The sequence below is a fragment of the Magnolia sinica genome, chromosome 5, assembly GCF_029962835.1.
Source record: "Magnolia sinica isolate HGM2019 chromosome 5, MsV1, whole genome shotgun sequence".
NCBI lineage: Eukaryota > Viridiplantae > Streptophyta > Magnoliopsida > Magnoliales > Magnoliaceae > Magnolia > Magnolia sinica.
The window spans coordinates 72,580,169-72,603,203 of NC_080577.1; the positions used below are offsets into that span (position 1 = coordinate 72,580,169).

General features: G+C 40.5%; 1 protein-coding gene across 3 annotated transcripts in view; it reads left to right on the top strand.

Annotated features, from left to right (window-relative positions):
- Window positions 1–1,244: 1,244 nt before the first annotated feature.
- Window positions 1,245–23,035, top strand: part of LOC131246142 (zinc finger CCCH domain-containing protein 51-like) — a 30,223-nt gene continuing 8,432 nt past the window's right edge. Inside the window, exons 1-4 of one of the 3 annotated variants that reach the window (XM_058246039.1) lie at window positions 1,245–1,489; window positions 1,648–1,812; window positions 1,914–2,773; window positions 16,228–16,550. In XM_058246039.1, the coding sequence (XP_058102022.1) occupies window positions 1,776–1,812; window positions 1,914–2,773; window positions 16,228–16,329 (999 nt within the window). In that variant the 5' untranslated portion in view covers window positions 1,245–1,489; window positions 1,648–1,775 and the 3' untranslated portion in view covers window positions 16,330–16,550. Of the gene's footprint in view, window positions 1,490–1,647; window positions 1,813–1,913; window positions 2,774–16,227; window positions 16,551–23,035 lie in introns of those variants that run through there. The other 2 variants (XM_058246041.1, XM_058246040.1) reach the window with 2 other exon arrangements.

The following is a 23,035-nucleotide window of genomic DNA, read 5'->3' on the forward strand; positions in this document are numbered from 1 at the left end:
TGTAAGTTAGTTACAGGTACGACGTTTTATATTTACATCCATTTTACCATATAATTTTAAGTCTTGATCTCGAAAATGAAAAATATCTTAATATTAAATAAACCACACCAAAGTAAATAATGTGAATTGAACTTCTACTGTTGAAAAATTCTTGGGGGCCATAGAAGTTTTGGATCAAGCTTATATTTGATTTTTGCCCTTCACCCATGTTTGTATGATCTTATGAACATGTTGGATGACAAATAAACGTTACTGTGGGGCCTATCAAGGTTTCAATGGTGGAAATCATTATTCCCACCATTTCATGTGGTATGATCCACTTGAGCTCTGGATTTGCTTCAATTTTGGTCTCAATCCCTTAAATAAGCTGAAAAAATGGATGGACGATATGGATAAATCATATACATTCACCATGGGCCCAACTGAGTTTATGCAGTACGATAAGAGATCTGATTTCCTTGTCAATAGGTTGGATGGGAAATAAGATTGCGTACTGAGTTACTCAGTATGCTCTTATCGTACTGAGTAAACTTAGTTAGGCCCACCTTGAACATATGTGGTCTATCCACGCCGGCCATCCATCTTTCCATCTAATATAAGGGGTTAAGCCCAAAATTGAAGCATATACAAAGATGAAGTGGATCATACCACAGGATAGTTAGGATAATGATTTCCACCTATGAAAACTTTTTAGGCCCCACAATAATGTTTACTTGTCATCCAACAAGTTTATAAGATTATAAAGTTTTGGATGAACGGAAAACAAAAATATAAGCTTGATCCAAAACTTCCTTGGCCCTAAAAAGTTTTCAATGGTAGAAGTTCATGTCATTTGTTTCCCGTGTTGTGGCTCATTTGAAAATTATATATGCTTCATTTTTGGGCTCAAGCCCTAAAATTATTATGGGAAAATGGATGAACGGAGCAGATAAAATACATGAATTATGGTGGGACTTCGTAAGAGATTACTAGCTTAGTGAGTTACTCATTCGCAAACCGCTTCCGTTGGATGGAAAATGAATATTTTAGTGGATCCATGATGGTTTTTAATAGTAGGAATTTAGTTAAGATTGTTTCTTGTGGTGTGGCCCAGTTGAGATTTAGATCAGCTTCATTTTTTGATCATATCCTAAAATGAGCTTTCAGTAGGCAAGGAAAGTACATCACTGTGGGCCCCACAGTTAGGCATCCGAAACCGCCCTGCCAAACAGCCCCGTTCCGCACTTACGAAAGGAGAGGAAAAAATACAAAAGAAAAACAGTAAGGGTTGGGGCTACCCGTGCCAGAGCAGAGAGAGGGAAGGAGACGCTGAGAGAGGGAGAAGGAGACGTTGGGTCAGAGCAGGTAGGTGCACTTTCAATGCAGCTGCGTTTCCACCACCCTCTCCGAAATTCGAAATGGATAACCGTTGCCTGTAACAAAGTAACCTGTGACTTGAAAAATACCTAATTCCTCTGTTTCATTTCTTGCAATCTTACCTGATAGAAAAGTTACAGGTTGAGACTTTGTTACCTGTAACATTTCTCCCCTAAACACAAACTGTAAGAAAGTCACCTGTAACTTTCTTACATTTTAGACAAGTTACAGGCATCCAAACGGCCCCCTAATTCCACTGTTACATTTCTTGCAATCTTATCTGGTAGATAGTTACAGGTTGAGACTGTTACCTGTAACATTTCTCCCCCAAACACAAATTTGCGAAGGGATCGTTTCTATTGAGGAATTTGCTAAGCCCACACGCTTGTGGAATCCTGCACCACGATTCCCAAGCACACATGGCGGATTCCGAGGAACCCCAATCCTCCGAACAAGGTAAGTTCCTGCTTCTTTTCCAACATCCGGCCTCTTTTCCTGTCACCATTAAAAATCCAATACCTACCTTTCTTCTTTCTGTCCTTTTCTCTCCATTTCAGTTTGCAATTTCTTCCGCAAACCATCCAAGAACAAGAACATCCGAAAACGGACGATTGACACTGATGGCAACACTGAAGATGATGATCAAGAAAAATCCAACATTTCTTCTGTCATCCACAAGCCAAAAAAGCCTCCGAGACCTGATAACAAGCTCCATTTCTCAACTGTTGGATCGTCAAAGAGAGCAACAGAATCTGCTGAATCCAAAGCTGAAGAATCGAAAGACACTCCACTTTTCCATTTTGAATCATCCAAGGAAATCCAAGTCCACCATGACAGCCGAGCGACAGCAACCTTAGAAACAGAAACTGAGTTTTCGAAAGATGCCCGTGCAATCCGAGAGCGGGTTCTAAAACAGGCAGAGGATGCTTTGAAGGGGGAAAAGAAAGGTGTTGACGACGAGAAGGTGTATAAGGGGATCCATGGGTACAAAGATTACAAAGCTGGCTTCCGACGCGAACAGACGGTTTCAGGTGAGAAGGCTGGTGGGGCTCATGGACCACTTAGAGCTTCAGCACACATCAGGTCTTCAGCGAGGTTTGATTACCAGCCGGATATATGCAAGGATTACAAGGAGACTGGTTACTGTGGGTTTGGAGATGCGTGCAAGTTTATGCATGATAGAGGGGATTATAAGTCTGGATGGCAGATGGAGAGAGAGTGGGAGGAAGCTGAGAAGGTGAGGAAGAGGAATTTGGCATTGGGAGGAGATGATGATGTGGATCGGGAAGGAGGGAATCAGAGCAATGATGATGAGGATGATTCATTGCCCTTCGCGTGTTTCATATGTAGGCAGTCATTCGAGGATCCTGTTGTTACAAAATGCAAGCACTATTTCTGCGAGCATTGTGCGCTGAAGGTAAGATATATAATAATCTTTTCTGTATTTTTCACTCAGTTATTTCAACTGATTCAATTATTTTGCTATACTGATTGTTCCCATGGCACTCATATTCCACCGTTTTTGTCTTTGTGGGTTTTATTTTTTATTCATATATACTCGTCTTGAAGTCCATGAATCTGGTTGGAGAGTTTTTCTTTTACTATTATGTGTTTGACAATACAGATATAGTGGCTGCATTTTAACTTATATGTGAGTTTGTGATGTTGGGCAGCTAATGAAAAATAATTAATACTCACTGAATTCTTGTCATGGATTCGTTTCAGTTACTGCTTTATGCTGCACGGACTTTCAATTTCACACCATTCAAACTATTTGTTCCATAGTTCTCAAGTGATTTGAGGAAAGGGATTTTCTTTGGGCTGAAATTGCAACCCAACCATGTCATGGATTTGAAGTGGTCTTAGAGTTAGTTTAGGAGTATCTAAGGGACTTTCACAACAACAGACAATGGTTAATTCTTTGGGGCTAGTTTTGAACATTGATTGCTCGACCTGCTTTATGTACAAGAGTTCTGAGGAAACTAGTGCCATCTTTTTTATTTGATGCAAGGTCCTGCAGATGTTTAAGTTTCACTTCATTAACCTTTTATAAGTTCAGAGAATTTCCAAAATTCGGTAGACAAGATATTTGAAAGCTAGGTAGGTTGTCTTTGCAAATAAAGGGAACAATACTTTGGAGGTTAGTCTCTTTTGCGGTATTTTGAGAGATGTGGAACGAAAGAAAGGAGAATATTTAATAACGTGGAAATGCTGATGTATGTTATTATTGTAGAATCTGATTTCCATGATCAAATGGGCTCTAGTGAGGAATTTCAGGCTGTTACAGTCACAGAGTTAATTGGAGAGTGGGGCGATGATTGATATTGAACTCAGTAATAAAAAGGTTGGATCAAGGTGTGAGTTTCATCCTACTGGTGTTGGGAGCTCAATTTTAATGGCTCAATAGTGGGTAAAATGGGACCTAGTGGAATCAAGGGTGTTATCAGCAGTGTTTTAAATAGCAATAGTGTGTTGCGTAGCGTTCAACCCTTCATAGTGTGTAGCGTATAGCATAAGCTACACAATACTTCTATTTTTTTAATATAAAAATAAGAAAAGTATGATAAATAGAAAGAAAAAATCAAAAAAATATAAAAATGTCACATTCTTCGAATAAAAATCCCACAAGTAAGAGCACAATGGTCCCCATGTGGGCCACACTATAGAAAACAATGCACATCCACACATACGCACACCATAGTTGTCCCCACGTGGGCCACACCATAGAAAACATTCAAACAATCAATGTTGTCGAATAGCATATGCGATCGTGTGCGATTGCATATGCATGTGCGCATATGCGATCGCACAATCGCATCTGTGGTCGCATATTTTTTTATTTTTATTTTTCACATTTTTCAAAATTTTTTTAAAAAAAATCAGAAAAATCAGAAAAAAATCAGAAAAAATCAAAATAAATTATTATATGTCATTGGGACATGAAATACATTTAATTTAAGTAAAATAAAACCAATTACATACATTTACAGATTACAATTTTACATAATGAATTAAATATTAAGTTAAGTCATCATTATTCATCAACAATTCTACTACATTGTGCAATATAGTTAACTTCTTAACAATTAACATTTAACAAATATGAAATATCAATATTCAACATTCAACACTAAATGATATATATCAACAATCAACATCAACACACTAAGTAAATATTAAACAAAATTAAGAAGTTATTTATTTATTATTTATCTAATCAATAATCATATACATTGATCTAGTAGCCATTGTAGCATATCACCACCAGGTCCACCACCACCATCATCATCATTCGAGTCATCTCCTTTTTCCACATAAACTTCTTCTTCTTCTTCCATTTATTCATCATCTGTACGTATTAATACTTCATTAACATCCAATGGTGGATGATCTTCAGCTTGATCATCATTATCACCATCTCCTTCTTCAATCTCATTAACGGGTTGACGGCTACTACTCGCCCCCTGGCTCCCCTTGGTCCTTCGCCTTCGAGTGGTACTACCTTCACCAGGTGTCGATCCGTATGCGGCATCTTTAACTTGTGCCCATGTCAGCTCCTCTCCAGCAAATACCGGGTCCTCTGTCTCTACAAGTCACTCGTTATCTGTATTCAACTCATCTAAGTAATATGGTCAAAGAAACCGGGCTTTTCTTTCTTAGTTTGGAATCGTTCTTGCAATTTTTGATTGTATCGAACGAAAACCAAGTCGTTGAGCTTTTTTTACTCATGGCGATTCCTTTTTTGGTATGAATTTGCAAGAAAGAAAGTGCATTTGGCATTAGCTATTTAGGTAATCGCAACCACTGGCAGAACACGTGAGTCCAAGAATCTTCATAGCCAGCTTCTTTAGAGCTGGATCCTTCCTGTTCGGGTCCACTCCATAGGCAACCCATCAGTCAGTTGAGAAAAACAGTTTAAGTAGGTTAGAGACACTTTGTAGAAAAACTATTTGTAAGAGTACACAGTACACTAACATTCATAGAAGTACTTACTGGGTAATTTCATTTTTCGATGTTTTATTACGATATCCCTTGAGAATATCCTTTCACTTTTTGTGTAGAAGTTCAGCAAAGTTAAGATCTTGTCATGTTCTCCTCTATCTGGAATCATTCTTTCCAAGACATCAATAAATCCAACCACATGCATAGTTAATGCATTTGCTGGATCAGCAGAAGCGAATAAACAGGCTGGGTTACGGATGTAAGCAGCCGAATATAATGCGGATGACATTTGGCTACCCCATCTTCTATCGATAATATATAAAATTAGCTTGTAATCACGGTCTCTATAGTTAAAATGGTCCATGATCTTATTTTTCGCCCTCTCCATTGCATCATATATGTAGCCCATTGCAGGCTTCTCATCCCCGTCCACCAATCGCAATACAGTGACTAAGGGCTCGTATGATTTTAGCGCCTTTACCACTTGAGTCCAAAAACTTTGAGAAAGAATTGTTTGTTGAACGCGTTTCCCTTCAGCCTTCTTTGACCAAGGCCCACTTGTAAAATCGGCCGACATTACAAAGCTTCTAAGTTCTAATTTCTTTACATGTAGCCTTTGTAGTGTAAAAAAGGCTGTAGCGAAACGGGTGACTGCTGGAGTAGCAAGTTACTCCTAATGTGTTTTCTCATTCGACTGAGAGGAAGGGCGTGTTTGTACATAAATACTATGATTCTTCTAGCCCTTGCAATTACATTTATAAATAATCTACCTATATCTTCTAACATAAAATCAATACAATAGGTCGCACAGGGGGTCCAAAATAAACATCGCCTCTTCTCCGTAAGAAGACGACCGGCCATTACATACGAGGCTGCATTATCTGTAATTACTTGTACATCATATTCCTCACCCATTTCTTCAGCTACACTATCTAGTAAGTTAAATAAATATTCTCTTGTGTGTGAATGGCCCGACGCATCCACTGACTTCAAGAACATTGTCCCAGCTGGACAATTTATCAAAAAGTTAATGAGAGACCGACCGGATCTATCGGTCTATCTATCGGCCATTAGTGAACAACCATATATTTTCCACGATTCCTTATATTGAGTTATGAAGAATTGTGTATATTTAACTTCAGTTTTTAGGCATGTCTCCCTTATTTCATGATATGAAGGGGGTTTAAGCCCAGGTCCAAATTAACCTATAGCGTCAACTATTACTTTGAAGCTTCTCGATTTAACGGCGTTGAAAGCAATGCCGGTTTGGTAAAACTACTTAGCATTATATGGAATTATGGTTTTCCTATCTTTTTGTTTATACCGGTTCTCTAAAGTTGTTTGAGCCGGCCCTTCCCTCTACCCCTTTGGTCGATCACATCCTCGAGGTGCGGTCTACACTATCTATCCATGGGCCCATGCCCTTAATCTCTTTTCGATGGTTGTACTTGTGGTCTAGACCAACTTGTCGAAGTAGGGGGAGTGGGACTAGCTTCATCTACATTCACTACATTTATATCTTCATATGCATCTTGTTTCAGATATTCCTCCTGACGTAGGGCACTATCGTATTTCTTTCTTGATTGTTTTTCCATATACTCCACAATCTCCCTTCAGATTTCTAGAGTAATTTTGTCACATGCTTTTGCATTTGATCCCGGTAAATGTGCAAGGTGTTGCTTATGCCTTGTAATGCCACCGGAACTCACATACCCACATAATTCACATACTATGTGAGTCTTTTCCATAGCACTATGGTAGTGCCCATACTTCCAACCCAGGTCATTCGACTTGGGTTTCAAAGAGGAAGATTGGGAAGAAGACATTATGATGGTGGTGTGTGTATTATTGATTGCTACTTGCTAGTAGCCTAGTACTAAAAAGTAACTACTAACTAGAAACAAGAAAGTAAACTAAAGTAAGAGACTAAGAAGTAAGATCTAAGAGAGTAAGTAAGAGTAAAGAGACTAAAGAGATGGGACTTGGGAGAGAGAGAGAGAGAGAGAGAGAGAGAGACTTACACACTTTACACTAGTAGTAGTAGTCTCGGAGAGGGAGAGAGAGAGTTGAGTTACACTTGTAGAAAGGGAGAAGAAGAGGGAAAAGAAAATGAGAGAGAGAGAGGGAGTTGAGTTACACTTGTAGAAAGAGAGAGAGAGAGAGAGAGAGAGAGAGAGAGAGAGAGGGAGAGATTTACACAAACAAAATTAAAATTACAAACTAAAAGAGGTTCCAACTTCCAACTTTCAAATTCTTGTCTAAGTTGTCTTCTCTTCACCTTTGCCTCTTGACTTGAGTATTGATCTTGAATTCTTGTTGTGCTTGTAAGTTGTAAGTTGTAAGTTGCAACAATTAACAAACAAACTAAAAAAAATAAAAATGATAGAAGTTGCTAAAACTTATAAAACTTAGAACTTGGATATTATGAAATATGAAACTCTAAGTGAAAATGAGATAGAAAGAGAGATAGAAAGAGAGTGATGTATGTTCCCTTGATTGAACTAGAAAGTAGAAAGAGAGTTCAATCAATTCAATGGATGGAGATTGGAGAGCTTGGTTGTAGGCTTGTTGTTGTAGTCTTGTAGATGTAGATCATGTAGTAAATTAGTAATGTCTCTTGAAGAGTCTTAACTCTTGAATCTTCTTGATTCTTGAATGTGGATGTATGTACTATGTACCCTTCCTTGATTGAAACTTCAATCTCAATCTTGATTCTTGATTCTTGAAAGTTGAAAGAAAAGAAATATGGAATATGGATGGAGAGGAGTGGATGTAGAGTGCTTAGAAATATGTAAGAGAGAATGTAAGAGAACAAAATAGAGAATAGAGAGAGTTTGAGCTTTTTTTGCATGTAGGAATGCTTAGAATCCATTTTTATAAAGAAAAAAAATCCAGATTAAAAAAAAAAAAAAGAGGTCAAAAAAGGTTAGAAATATGACCGTTGGCCACTATGCGATCGCATATGTTGTATGCGATCGCATATGTGCAGTGATTGCATATGCCACTGCCGCATATGTGATCTCCCCACCATTATGCGCATCTACGAATGTGCGATCGCACATGACAACATTGCAAACAATGCACATCCACCCATGCACACACCTCAATGGGCCCCACATGGGCCACACCATAAAAAAACAATACATAGCCACACATATTGAAAAAGAATTGAAAAAAAATGATAAACAACAAAAAATGCACAGTAACTAGCATTTTAAAAAGAAAAAAATGAAAAAAAAAACTCATGATAACTAATTGATTTTCATTGTAAATGAAAAGAAACTCATTAAGGGGCAAAACTGTACTTATTGCAGGCTTAAGAGGAGATTCAAGACATGAAAACTAAGAAAATTGAAGCTTTATAGGTGTTTGGAACCGGAAAGGGGGAAATCTAATTTCTCCTTCATTTCCTATCCAACAATTGTGAAAATCCATCAAATTGATCACCTTATAGGCTCCAGCAATCAGCCAATGAAGCCCCATCGATGGGTTTTTGGATCGAAAGATTCAAAGAGGGGGAGATGAACATGCATCGACTGGGGTTTTCAAAAACCCTATTTCGATTTCTCTATTAAATTAACTTTATGACTTTCCTTTAGTGTGAGTTCAACACACATTATATCAAATAAACACAACTCTTTAAGAATAAAATCAATAGAGTAGGTATTTGTTGCTGGTTTTACAGTATAAGGTTTTTGAAAATACGAGTTTACCACCATTATTAACAAAGGCAAGTTTAAAAAACAAAAGGTGTAGCGCAATGCGCACTACCTGCGGTACATGCTACACATTTGTAGCGTACGCTACAACCCCTGTAGCATACATTACATGTGATTTACATTATTTAGGTACACTTCGACTCTGCTACGACTGCGCTACGTAGCGTACGCTATCAACGTTATTCAATACACTAGTTATTAGAGATGATAGCAATGTAATCCAAAAGACCTACTCTAGCCCAGCTGGGTGGCGAGTTGTTTCATGTTGGATTAAAGACATTAAGGGGGCGTTTGGATCGTAATTTGCTTTAGATAAGCCATAAATATCTTATCTTGGTTTCTACTTAATCAACAGTCATCCAAAAAGTGGAAAAGCATATTTGGTTTCCATCACCATCAGTAATTATTCAAAGAGTCTGCTTGGTCCCCCCTCACATACACTGTCCATCATGTGGGGCCAACCTTTGATGTGGATCGTTCATTGCGTGGGCCTCACCTTTGATGTGGGTCATCCATCATGCAGGGCCCACCTTGGTTGTGGGCCATTCATCATAATGGGCCGACCATTAATGTGCATAGTTCATTAGGTAGGGCCCACCTTTGATGTTAGTCATCCATCATGTAGGGCCCACCATCAATGTTATTGCCCATCATGTGGGCCCATCTTCAATATCCACTGCCCATCATGTGGGCCCTCCTCTAATGTGGGCCGTCCACCATGCGGGACCCACTTTGGAAATGGGCTACTGATCACTAAGCCGACCTTCGATGTGGATTGTCCATCACGTAGGGCCCACCTTGATGTGGATCATCCATTATTTGGGGGCAGACCATTATTAATTGCCCATCTTGTGGAGCCCACCTTTGATGTGGGTTGTCCATCATGTGGGCCCCAACTTCAATGTGGGTTGCCATCATGTGGGGCTCACATTGGATGTGGGCCATTCATCATTAGGGGTGGACCTTTAATGTGGATCGTCCATGTGGGGCCACCTCGATATGGGCCATCATCATGTGGGGCCACCTCGATATAGGCCACCATCATGTGGGGCCCACTAGATCATCTACCCATTCATTGGATGATTTTCTAATCTCATGAACTTGGAAGGGGTTCATGGCCACAGAGAGCATATTCCCTTAAATAATTTTCTAAGTTGTTGTGTCACCAATGAAAATGAAGGAAAGAAGTTACTTTTGGAAGTTGAAAAGCAATAAAAAATAATTGATAAAAATAAGTTACTTTTCTAAAAAGCTACTTATATAAGTTTAATAACTAAACTAACTTATTAAAGAAAAGTAACTTATTAACTTACGTAAGTTAAAAAAGCTACTTTTTTGGTAGTATCCAAACGGGCCCTAAGAGACTAAGAATTCTTGGGGCCTACATGGATAGAGGGAGAAGAAGGGAAAAAAAAAAAAACTGTAATTGACTATCCCAATGATGATTTCCCAAGATTTTCATGAGCACCATTGAAACATGGATTTCCATTATTCCACTTTCGGCGATCTTGTTTGGTTAACAAGTAGAAATTTCATAAGCTCTCACAATATTCACCTCATATCTTGTGCCTGGGAATTATTGTGTTTAGGTAATGATGGCTTGTAATGTTTGCTTTTTGAAACACAATATTTCCGTTACTGTCCAAATATGGTGAGACGTCCCATTGTGGGAAAAGTCATCAATTTTCTTTTTTTTTCCCACCATCCAAATAGACCCTTGATGATTCTGCCCAAGGGAGGATTGCTGTTGAAGGATTTGAAAAGTGATGCACAACGAAGGAGTACTTTTGAGTGTTGGAGGTGGTCCTACATCTTCATTGAAGTTGGAGACCTCTCATCTAGTTTAAACATTTCATTTACATATCACTAGAGAGGCAAACGGCTCCTCAGATTCTTTTGTGCCAAGCAAGGGATTACAAGATTAGCTCTTGGTGAAATTCATGCCCTCTCCTTGGATGTTGCATTGGGTTCACACAATTGGCCGCTTGGTTCCAATAAAATTGATCTTTATCCATAAAAGAGGAACATAGAAGTGTTGATGGTTCAATTAAAGGAATGAAACATGTTCTTTTGGGGTTTTAGACCATCGATCTATCATGAGTTGATATTTGATTTCATTCATTCATTCTTGCTACTTTTGCCTTCCATTATTATCCCATGGATTTCTTAATTGCCGTTGGTCATCAAGATCCCAAGGTCCTGATCTATATCACATCTAATTTGACAACTATTACTTTTAGAGACTACATTTCAGAGAATGTTGTATTTATTTCATTGAGAAGATAAGGGATACACAGAAGAGGTGGGAGCTCTGTAGGAAATCTTAACATTTATTCATGTATCCATCCATATAGTTATCCATAGCATGTAGAACACGTACAACTATACGATATGCACATATCCTTGTGGAGATGCTGATGGGTTCTTCAAATCGGACTTTGGTGGTATCGGTGATGGGGGATTTGGAGAAGCATGGAAACAAATATGGGGCTGCAAGAATGGTGGGGCTTGGGACTATGCTATGGATGGTGACAACTGAGGTGACAAAACTGACGAATGATGGAGGGTTCTAGTTGCGGGAATGGCCAGCGTTTTGATCGGAAAAGACAATGGGTTGCAACAGGGAGTAGCGTCGAGTTGTTGCTATGGTTGCAATGGATGTACTTGGATTGAGTTGCAGCAGTGGCAAATATGGGATTGGAAGCAGAAATGGTCGAGATCTACAGGCGGCGAGTTCGGGACGATGTAGATCACGCAAGAATACTGGGCCTGATGATCGGAAACGAGGAGGACACCGGCTCAATGGTCCAGATCAGGGACTAGGCTCGGATACCATGTTGGGTAATCTAACTCTTCTACACCACATCAATAGTCCAAGTCACACAGTCCCATAATCCATCTTCTCTTTGGAGAATCCACTTCAACTATCTTTTCAAATAAAGAATACAAGACTTCAGAGACTATTCTTGATCGGCAGGAATACTATATCAAGTATTTCGACAAAAAAAGCTCAATATGTACTGAAATTGTTGAAACTCAAATCCAGATTCGCTGACGTTATAAAACCTTGGTCTAAACCAGCCCATCTGTCCTATTCCTTGATTGCTGCCAAATTGCTTCAGGTCATTCATGGAGTCCACCAATCAAGTGGAGTTGGAATTCTCTTAGTTTTTAACTTCAACACAAATAAGAAGCTAAAAATGAAAGCTTGGTTGGAATTTTTGAAGTTCGCAAGTGGGAGGAGACGAGGAGAAACTCTTCGAATTCAATGGAAATCTCTTAGAGCCCTTCTCACGGTTAAGTATCACAATGATAAAGCCTCTCAAAGACCCATATATATGTTATATACAGCAAGTCTTTCTTACTTGCTTCATCACAAAAGGTGCTACTAAAAGAACTACTAGAAGAAGAATGCTACTTCCTTTTCTGACTATAGGTCAATCAGCTTATGCAATTGCATTCACAAGATCCTATCTAGCCTCGTCATTAACCGTTTGGCTTCCATCCTTCCCAACGTTATTTCCATGGAACAGAGTGCATTTGTCAAAGGTAGATCGATAGCGGAGAGCTTATCGATGGCCCATGAGATGGCTTATGAGATTGATCTCAAGGCTCATGGGGGTAACATGGTTGTCAAACTTGATATGGAGAAGGCTTATAATCGTTTGGAATGGGGCTTCATCCACCAGGTTCTCCCGAAGTTAAGCTTCAGCTCCGCATGGGTTCAACTGGATCATCAGTGTTGGATTGACTGCTGGTTCTCTGTATCCATCAATGGTAGCAGCTATGGCTTCTTCGAAGGGTCCAGAGGCCTCCACCAGGGAGATCCCCTTTCCCCTGCTATTTTCATCCTAGTAGCGGAAGTTCTCAGTAGAGGGCTGAGTCGGCTATTCCTGTCTGGAGCTTGTCACCCATTCAGTCTTCCTAGAGGCTGCCCCATGATTTCTCACTTACTTTTTGCTGATGACACGATAATTTTTCTGAATGGCAAGATCAAATCGGTTCGCTCCCTGCTTTCCTTCATCTGTTCGTATGAACACGCTTCAGGTCAATGAGTCAACATGTCCAAGAGCCAGTTTATATTGCCCAAACGCTCTTCGCCAAGCAAAGCCAGCAAGATTAGCCAACTTTCGGGTTTTCAACAGGCTGCACTTCCCATATCATACCTGGGCGCCCCTCTCAGCAAAGGGAGAATCAGATATGCTGATCTTCTTCCTCTCATTCAGAAGATCGAGTCGAAGGTTGCAAGATGGAAAGGTAAACTCCTAAACCAAGCTGCAAAATTGGTGCTCATCCGTCACGTTCTTGCTAGCTTCCCAACCCAATCCATCTGCTTTCAGCCATCAATATTCCAAAGAAGGCTTGTGACTAGATTGAAAAAGCATTAGCCCGCTTCTTTTAGGGAAGCTCGGAATCGGATAGCAAGAGACATTGGGTTCGCTGGGACAGGTTGTGCTTCCCTATGACAGAAGGTGGTCTTGGCATCAGGAGGATTACTGACGTCATGAACAATTTCCGTTGTAAGATGGCTTGGAACCTCTTGGATGGTAAGTCTCTATTGGCCGGCCTCTTCTATGCTAAATATATGAACAAATTCCTTTCCTCCACTTACAGTCCCAGAATCGTCGGCTCTTCTATTTGGAAGGACGTTAGAGCTCAACTACTTTTCACTATTCACAGCTCTAGATGGATGATTAGGAAAGGTGAGGTTAAGTTCTGGACTCAAAATTGGACTGGCGGAGGCCTTTTGCTGGGTGCTGCTACCTCCTCTCTTTCAGCCTCTGACAGGGAGGCAAAGGTTAAGGATTTCCTCAACCAGTCCGGCTCATGGGACCTCTCCTCCATCCACGACAAACTCTCTCCCATATCTATCAATATGATTTTGGCCAGCGAGTTCGTTCCTTCCAACAGAGAGGATGTGTTGATTTGGAAGCTCTGTTCTTCGGGAAAGTTCACTCTAAAATTGGCATGGAACGCCATTTGCAAGTGGCGTCCACCACAGTGCTGGACTTTATGGTCTTGGAACAAATTCGTTCCACCGAAGATTGCGATCTTTCTTTGGAAGGTGATGCACAAGGCAGTCCTGGTTGATACAACGATTCAGAAGTGCGAGGTATCACTAGCCTCTAAATGTTATTGTTGCTGCAATGCTGACCCCAATAACCCAGATGGCCCCCATCTCGCTTCCTCAGATCAGCGCACCCCTTTTCCTGCTGCTCCCTCATCCTGCCCTCTCTCTAGTCCAGATCAGCGTACCACTGTTCCCACTCCAGATCAGAGCACCCCTGATCCTGCTGCTCCGTCTCCTCCTAACAAAGCCCTCAGTCCTAGTATTCCCAGATCAGCGCAGCCTCCAAATCAGCGCTTCCCTGTTCCTACTGCTCCGTCTTCTCCTAACAACGCTCACAGGCCGTTTATTCCCATTCAACGTAGCCTCCTTCATCAGCGATCCCACCACCTGCCCTCCCGCCATTCCAGCCCTGCACTTGGCTCTTTATCCTCTTCAATTGAGAGTCTGGACCATCTGTTCTGCCATGGGAACACCGCCTCTGTGATCTGGACCCACTTCGTCAACCTTCTGCACGTGCCTCTAATCGACAGCCAATCCGTTCAACTTTGGGTCTTGCAATGGAGCACGTTGGCCAAGAAATCTTCTAGATGGCAGCTTCTTTGAGGTTTGGCCCCGCCTCTCATCCTTTGGGAAATCTGGCTTGGCAGAAATGCAGCTAGATTTGAGAATTCCGGTTTTTCAGCGTCGCAGACGATCTACAAAATATCCAGATGGCTGAACGAGATTGGTATGCTCCTTCCGGGTCTGATTGACATATCCTCTAAGGAACTCAGTGTTATGAGGGCTTTAAGTATCTCCTGCCTCCCTCCTCCCTCTAGCGACCCGTCCATCATCATCAAATGGACCAAAACGAGCAGGGGCTGGCTTAAACTCAATGTGGACGGCTTAGCTAGGGGCAATCCGGGCGACGAAGGTGGGGGCGGAGTATGTAGAGACTACCTTGGTAACCTGATTTTTGCTTTCCATAAGAAAATATGGCTTGGTTTCCAACAACACGGCCGAGGCCCAAGCGATGGTCGACGGGCTAGCCATATGTGCGAACATGGGGCTCTCGAACATTATAGTTGAAACTGACTCTCCCTTGATCTTTCAAGCGGTCTCAAATCCATCCTATTCATGTGGTTGGAACTTGTGGTACTGAACCGCCATCATTCATGGGCTTGCCCAGTCAAACAATGTCCAGTTCTCCCACACTTATCGCGAAGGTAATTCAGTATCAGATGGTCTGGCCAAGATTGCTAGTGGTGGTGCCTCGAATTTGACCTTCTTCTCTTGCTCTTCTCTCCCTCTTGCGATCCGGGGCTCCCTTCTTCTGGACAAAGCTAATGTGGGGCTCCTTAGACCCGGAAAACTGAGTATAGGAGTGGGTTGACCCCACTGCCGTGGCTGGCTCCAGGGTGTTCATCTCTTGCCAGCGTCCTTCTGCTGCCCATGCAATCTGCCTGAGTGCGATGTTTGGTCGTGCGATGTTTTGTCCATATTGTGGAGTCCTTATTTCCATTTCATATGATAGGTGTGGTCCAACCCTTTTGCTCGGACCTGCCCGAATGGTTGTACATTTTATCAGATCAATGAAATCTTCAAGTTTTCCTTAAAAACACCTCCTGTATGCATTATTTAGAGAGCCTCTTGATGGATTAACATCAATCAACCAATCCTAGGAAAAGTACCCTTGTAACATTAATATCTTGTCTTGATTCGACATGATAATTAGGTTCCTACACAAAAATCTGTGCTGCGGAAGTACTCTCCATGGACCACGGAAGAATTATTCAGTTATAGTCCAACAGCCTATTGCCCATGTGTCAAAAGAGGTCTATCAAATACTTTTCTTATCATTTTGAATGTTACTGCATTTCCCTATAATACTAAGCTATATAGTATTCAAATGACAAGACAACATTGAGCTCATATGAAATGTGATGCCCGCTCAACATTTATCCTCATTGATCTGCAATCTTGTTGCTTTTATTTGGATGGAATTTCTTCTCTATCCTTGTTTATGTTCCATTTGAAGCTTTCATATTATTATGTTGTTTATGAATTCCTGTTTAGCCTACCTAAGTTTTCATTTTCCTTTTTTTTTTTTTTTGGCTGATCAAATGTATGAAACTTGAATTTTATTACCTTGTTTCCCAGCACCATTCAAAGAACAAGAAATGCTACGTGTGCAATAAGCCAACCCTCGGGATCTTCAACACAGCTCATGAGATCCGGAAAAAAATGGCAGAGCAAAAATAGTTAGTTGTTCTCTTCCCTTTCCCTCCTTTTTGTGCAATTTCATCAAACTGTTGTCTAATGTTGTAGCAGTTTTTAATGTAGCAAACAAGAATTTTATTTTGTTTCAATTTTTCGATTTCCAACAGAGTTTATGACTGACCGAAAGAAATGGCTGAACTGTAATTTAAATGACTCTCTTGAAACATCTGCGACTGATTTATGATCCATGGAAATTCCCTTCATACTTTTTGAGTACAGCAGATGAGGACATGTTGTTTCACATGAGAAATTATTATGAAGTTGCCACAAGAACATGAAAAGAATGTGAGAATATATTGATTTATCCTTGAGGATATACCTTGATGTCTTCTTTTTTAAAGTCGGGCTATGGTTCATTGGTACAGATCATTACTCTGTTGGGCCCCCGTCTAAAAGTCTCCCAAATTGGAAGATCCTTGCCTTTTGATCTATGGCTTGCAAATAGATGGTTAGAAGAGAAGTACAGCAACGGTTCACATTGAACTGAAAAAAAAAAGGCTCAAGGTTGGTGCCCAGGATCTTCCTATTTGGGAGATTTTCAGAGCACCATCTGAGGAGGCAGATATTGATGTCTGGATCACTAAACCTGGGACCCCGCATGTACAAACTGAAAAGCTAAATCTACTATGCATATCCTTAGGTCGAGGATTCTGGGTTGTATTTCAATACTACCAATGTTTGGGCAAGATCTCACAACACTCTCCTTAGCTGAGGCATCTATGACTTCACTGGCCTCTCTACTGACATAAGCAACCATCTTCCATTCTTCTTTAGCCTATCCGCTTACCCATGGATTCCTTAAAAAAATGAATGAAAACTCTCATGGCTAGGTATGGAAGTTCAGCTTGTTTGGTTAGTCTCATTCGGTAATGTGCAAGATTCGGCATGTTCAAACCTAGCGCAAAGTCAATATGGTGCTGAATGTTCCTCATAAGAGGAAGTCCAGCTTGCAATTCTACTGGCACCAAGTTTTCATATTCATCAAGGAGCTTCTGCATAGGAGCAAGAACATCTGACTGTTTTGCTGCTTCTTTTAGCAACCGAGACATAAATGACGTTTGATGCCTTACTTTCCTCTTCAAACATTATACATTGAGCGGTTTTTTACCCTCTTTATCAGATTTGGGCGTTGGAAGATGTTTCATTTGGTGCAATGTCATATTAACACCCCCTTGATGAACAAATAATTGTTAGTCCGAGTTAAATGTGCCATATTTCAGTCCCACAACCACGGTCATCCCAAGAAAATGTGTCATGCATCTATGGGATCATGTCACACCACACTTCATTCTTATACTTAAACCTAATAGAGTAGGAAACTATGCACCTGGAGTTAAAAAAAACTTCATCTTTCTTGAACCAATGAGTTTAGTATGGACGTGGATGCTTATGCTCTTTGAGTTTCATTTATTCACAATTTCTTGTGACATAATATTGTCATTACTCTTTCTATCTACTAAAAGCAAGAGAGAATATTTGTGGAGTGAAATTAAAGATGAATGTTGTAGATGCGATTGAAATGTGTGGAGTGAAATGTGATCTGAATTGATTGAGTTGTGAGAAGGAGAATGGGGAGACCAAACACCTTTTTCTGCAAAAGGGATGATCGGATATCCTGAATCTCGACCTTATTCTGGACTTAAATAGCTTCTTCTGTTGGCTATTGTGCTCTGCTGGATCGGACAGCCTATCGACGTTGCCAGGGTTTCCAGACTCTTCAAAAACCTTATATATGCTCGTTCCGTATACCAACTCTCCTTAGAACTTTATGTCCTTCTTTGGATCGGAGCCAATGTCCCCAAATGGCAACTACTATGCCATTTTTATGGGCACTCCATCGTTGGTCATTGAATGACCGACATTGGATATCAGTTTGTTACTTTTGTGATTGGCAACAAGTCAACAAGTGTCAAACACCAATCCTGAAAATTAAAAGTCTGGCACTTTTACCATCGATCATACAATGACCGATGGTTAGGTGTTAGCCCACTTGTGTTTTTTAAACTAAGCAAGTGTCAAGTGCATGTGAAAAAGTTAAAATTACCTTTTTGGACCGTTGGTCATTGGATGACCTGGGGTCTGTTTTGTCCTTTTTGGCGTATGATTTGTCATTTTCAGAGAGTGAACAATGTTCTAGAGGGTCCAAATGATCAATTGAGATTTGATCTATTGGGCATTGATATGTCATTCGGGTCTGTTGGTCGTTTCTGGTAGGTGTTGAGGATCCTTTCGATTGGACTAATTTAGATTTTTTATGCTATTCCGAGTCGACCAGAGACAACTTTATCGAAGTAGGGTGCAATTAGGGTTTCTGGAGAGTCTGGATGATCGGTCAGGATTTGATTCGTTAGGTTCTAAATCTGTAGATCAATTTTGTTGGTTGTTTTCGGGAGGTGTTAGGGACCCTTTTCACTTGGCTCGTTAGGATAATCAATGCTTTTCAGGTCACATAGACAGTTTTATCAAAGTCTAAATGAAGTTCCAAGAGTAGTTTGTTCTCGTTTTGGGTGGGGTGTCTACAAATGCCCCTCCTTGGCAGAGGTTGTGTGCAATCGAACGCCAAAGCGAGTGGACACCCCATCCTTTGGGTTAGACATGGATGTAGTTTGGCCTATTCCAATCGGGTTGTCATTATTGAAAAGTTTGTCTGGTCAAAGAGTAACACTGGTCTCTCAAGAGTTGAGGAAAATGTTGTAATTTTTCCTTGTGCTTTTTTCAGTATGACAGGTCACCAAATCACAACCATTTCATGTCGTAATCGGTAATGTGCATCGAGTTGTTTGCAAGTCTGGATTTTGGGTGGTTACTGCCCCTGCCCTTTTTGTGGCCTTACACGGATACATGTGGTGCACTTTGATTTGGAAGAGTAGTTCTCAATGCTGCACGATCTCTTAGGATCGCCTGTAAGACTGGTTGTTGTAATGGGTATCTGCCCTGCGATTCTGCCTTATGGGTCTACCGCACCACAATGCATAAGGCTTTCAGGTGTCTTGAACTGAAGGCACTCGAATTGTTTTTTGCCATTCAACTCTTCGATTCTGGCATTGCATTTGTAATTGACTTTCCACGGCTTGAGGTACGATTACACTAACTCGGATATACATAGTTCGCATTATGAGATGATCAGACTAACACTAGGAGTTCAGGTTGATCACCCTATATTTCCCTTGTGATTTTGGAGAAAACCAAAACCAATTATTGATGTTGTGTTGGTACCTATCGAGGAGTATAAAAGACTACCCAATGCCTCAAATACAGCACGCATTTGTATTTTTCGAAGATTTTGAATTTTTGGAGAAAAGGTCCCCCACCTGTAGAACATCGTTGCATGGGGTTTTTGTTGCAAAATTGAAAGATGAGCTATCAATGTCCGAGACGGCGGGGAATATATTCTTAATCGCACTAAGTATTGAAACGTTGATTCCAAGTAATTTGTAGGACAACCTTCACTTAAAACTTTAGGCAGGACAACCTTATTTCACGACGTCCTTGAAGTCAATCTTTCAAAACAGTAAAGACAGATAATAAAATAAATCAAACACCACAAATACACAAGGAGTTATAGTGGTTCGGTGTTCAACACACACCTACTCTACTCCCAAAATTACTACCCACGTAATTTTGGCTTTCCACTATAACAAGGTTTTCACAGGTTCACCTTAACAACCTCTTTACGGTTCTTGTGATTTTCACAGGCTTACCACAATAAAACCCCCTTAGTGATTTTCATGGGCTAATCACCAATCAACCCAATTAGAGTTTCGGGATATCTCAATAAATCGAAATGAAATGATAAACTGTAATAATACTTATCTTCAGATGACGAAACGCCAATGTGAAGATACTTAATGAAGTTGAGGCTTCGATCAACGCAACAATATTCTTTCTTGGATGACGATGAAGCAGTGTATGCTCAACCAGAAAGGATTTAGGGATCTAAAGTTTCTCAATATAATAAAAACCCTAACAGTTGCAAATTCAATTCTCTATTCTCAAGTAGAGTATAGTTTACTCTCTAATTGCATTTAAAACTAACTTGAGAAAGGGAATTGAATAAGCTAAAATAAAATAAGATTTACTGCACAATTAAGCTTTGGAAGGACCTGAGTTTCTCTCTTTGCTTGGGGATGATTTTCACACTTTTTCGTATATGAAAACAATGACAGAAGGTTCTTATTTATAGCCAAAGGATTTGGAACTTCGGTCAGCCTAAAAATACCTTCAGCTAGCCGGATTACAATAATACCGTTCCAATTGCTTGCGGATTTCGCGGGATAAGATAAATAAAAAATTCAGCTGGCCTAAGCGAAAATTCGGCTGGCTGAATCCCTTTAAAATTCGAATGTTTTTATTGCTGAAAACTTGACCCCGAGACACCTTAGGGCTGGTCTAAGCCAAGTTCGGTTGGCTGAACTCAGAGTTGGGCTACTCGAACTTGCAACATATTTTTTTGTTTGTTGTTGCTGTAAACTTGGCCAAGGCTAAGTTTGGGCTAGCCGAACATTCGAAAATTTACATAATAAACTTTTACATTTTAACATATAAGGGCCATGATAAAAAAAACCTCTATCCTTTGGTCATATCCTAGGGTTATTTTACCTGATGGTTGGCATACACATTGATCTTTCACTTGTAACCATACTGAATCTTCTATTCTTGTGATGTTGAGCCAATCTTCATGAAGTGCCATAGAGGACTGAAGTGTGTTGAAGATTCAACCAACATTATGTCTACTAAATTGACAACTACATGTGTGCTTTGAATACAAGCACTTGCAAAAATATTGTTTGAAATATTTTTCTAGGCCTCTTCTTTTGAAATAGATTCATCCAGTTTCGCGGGGAAGCACGATCGACTGGTTTTTTAGCTCTCCCCCAGCGTCTTTTGAAATAGATTCATCCAGTTTCGTAGGGGGGTCTAGGCCCTGGTCCAGACGCTGCTGGACATTCCATCATATATATATATATATATATATATATATATATATATATATATATATTCTTTTTGCATTTTCGAATGAATTTGATTTATTCTTTTTTCTCCACTTAAGTATTCCAATAGTCACGATTGAACTCAGTTTTTTATTTTTTTTTAAATGATCCGGTTCCGCTCCTAAAAAAATCTAGTCCGTCGTCACGCAATCCGACGTTGCAATTGGGATTGGTTTTATTAGGCAAATGCACTGCACGGTGTCATCAAACTTCTAGTGCAGTTATAGTTGACATAGCAATCCTACGGGCCATGGGAGATGGCTTTGCTATCGAGGGTGCTTCCTTGAGTGCCTAGAGAGAGAGAGAGAGAGTTGACACAAAGGGAGCGAGACTTTCCTCAGCAATGGACTAATGTTGTTATGTGGTCAGGTGCTCCAGAGAAGCACCCATGGCTTGAGTTACTCAACTTGTGGAGATGGATATTGTTTTCAGTTGGGTATCTGTTTATTATATGCATGTGTAGCTTTTTTTTTTTTTTTTTTTTTTTAAAAAAAAAAAATTATGGAAAAGAAAATTTGTTTATCACCAAAAGAAGTGAGATGAAAAAAACTTTTAATGTCAGCCTGTTTGTATGATTTGTGGTTTGGATTATGGTGCTTGGGTCCGTAGGGATCAGACACTTTGACTTAGTCATGTGTCATGTGATGATTTACTGGGTTGACTCTTAGGGCGTAACGATATTCTTGGGGAGTGTTTAGGGAAAACTCTCCTTTAAGTCTGAGCAAGGGTTGAAGGATCTTGAAACATTGCGATTGTCAGATCAGCCTTGCTTGGGTTACACGCTTGAATTTATGATTTCCTTGCTTTCCTTTTCTTCTTCTTCTTCTTCTTCTTCTTTTTGTCGTCTATTTTTACCTGTAATCCCCTTTCGGGTTTTCGTCATGTTGGGTTTGCCTGTGGCGCCCTTTTTGGTTTTCACCACATCCCTGGTATTTGATCTTGCCTACCCCTTAGCAGTTGTGCCTTCTTGCCCTTGGCGCCCTTTTGGGTTTTCACACCAAGTCCGCTTTGCATCCATTGTTTTTACTCATGGTGCCTTGTGGTTTTCACCTTACGAATGGTATCTTTCCCGGAGTGTGAGACCTTAAACAACGGGACTCGAGGCTTCAGGCTAGTCTGATCAGTTTTTTTGGAGTTGGGGGGCAAAGCCGCCAGGGGCCAAGGTTTTATTGCTTTTGATTTTTCTTTCCTCCTCTCTTTTCTTCTTCTTCTTCTTCTTCTTTTCTCTCTCTCTCTCTCTCTCTCTCTCTCTCTCTCTCTCTCCCCCCTTGGAAGCATGTTTGGGGCAAGGATGGGATTTCTCACTCTAGTTCCTAACCTTGAGCTGCTTTCGCAGTCATGCCTGCTACTAATGATAGATTTGACGTGATCAGCGTTGACTGGCTCAAAAAAGTCTTCACCCCTTTATATTGGTGAGGTGGAGAGCGCTTCTTGGGCGGACTTCTTGGACAACTAGCGGGCTATCTTGAATGGGCTTGAACTTGCCCCTAGGATCGGGTGAGGGGGCAAGATTGTTTTCATCACCATGCCCCATATTCTGAGATGTTTTGTTTGGATCTGGTTGGTGTATGCTCTTGCGATTCTTTTTTGGTAGCCTGGGGAGTGATGCAATGCTTGCATGTGCTTTTTGTCGAACAAGTGTAGTTGATTGTATCGAGCTTGTAGCCACTCCACTTCTTCAACTTAACTCTCCATCA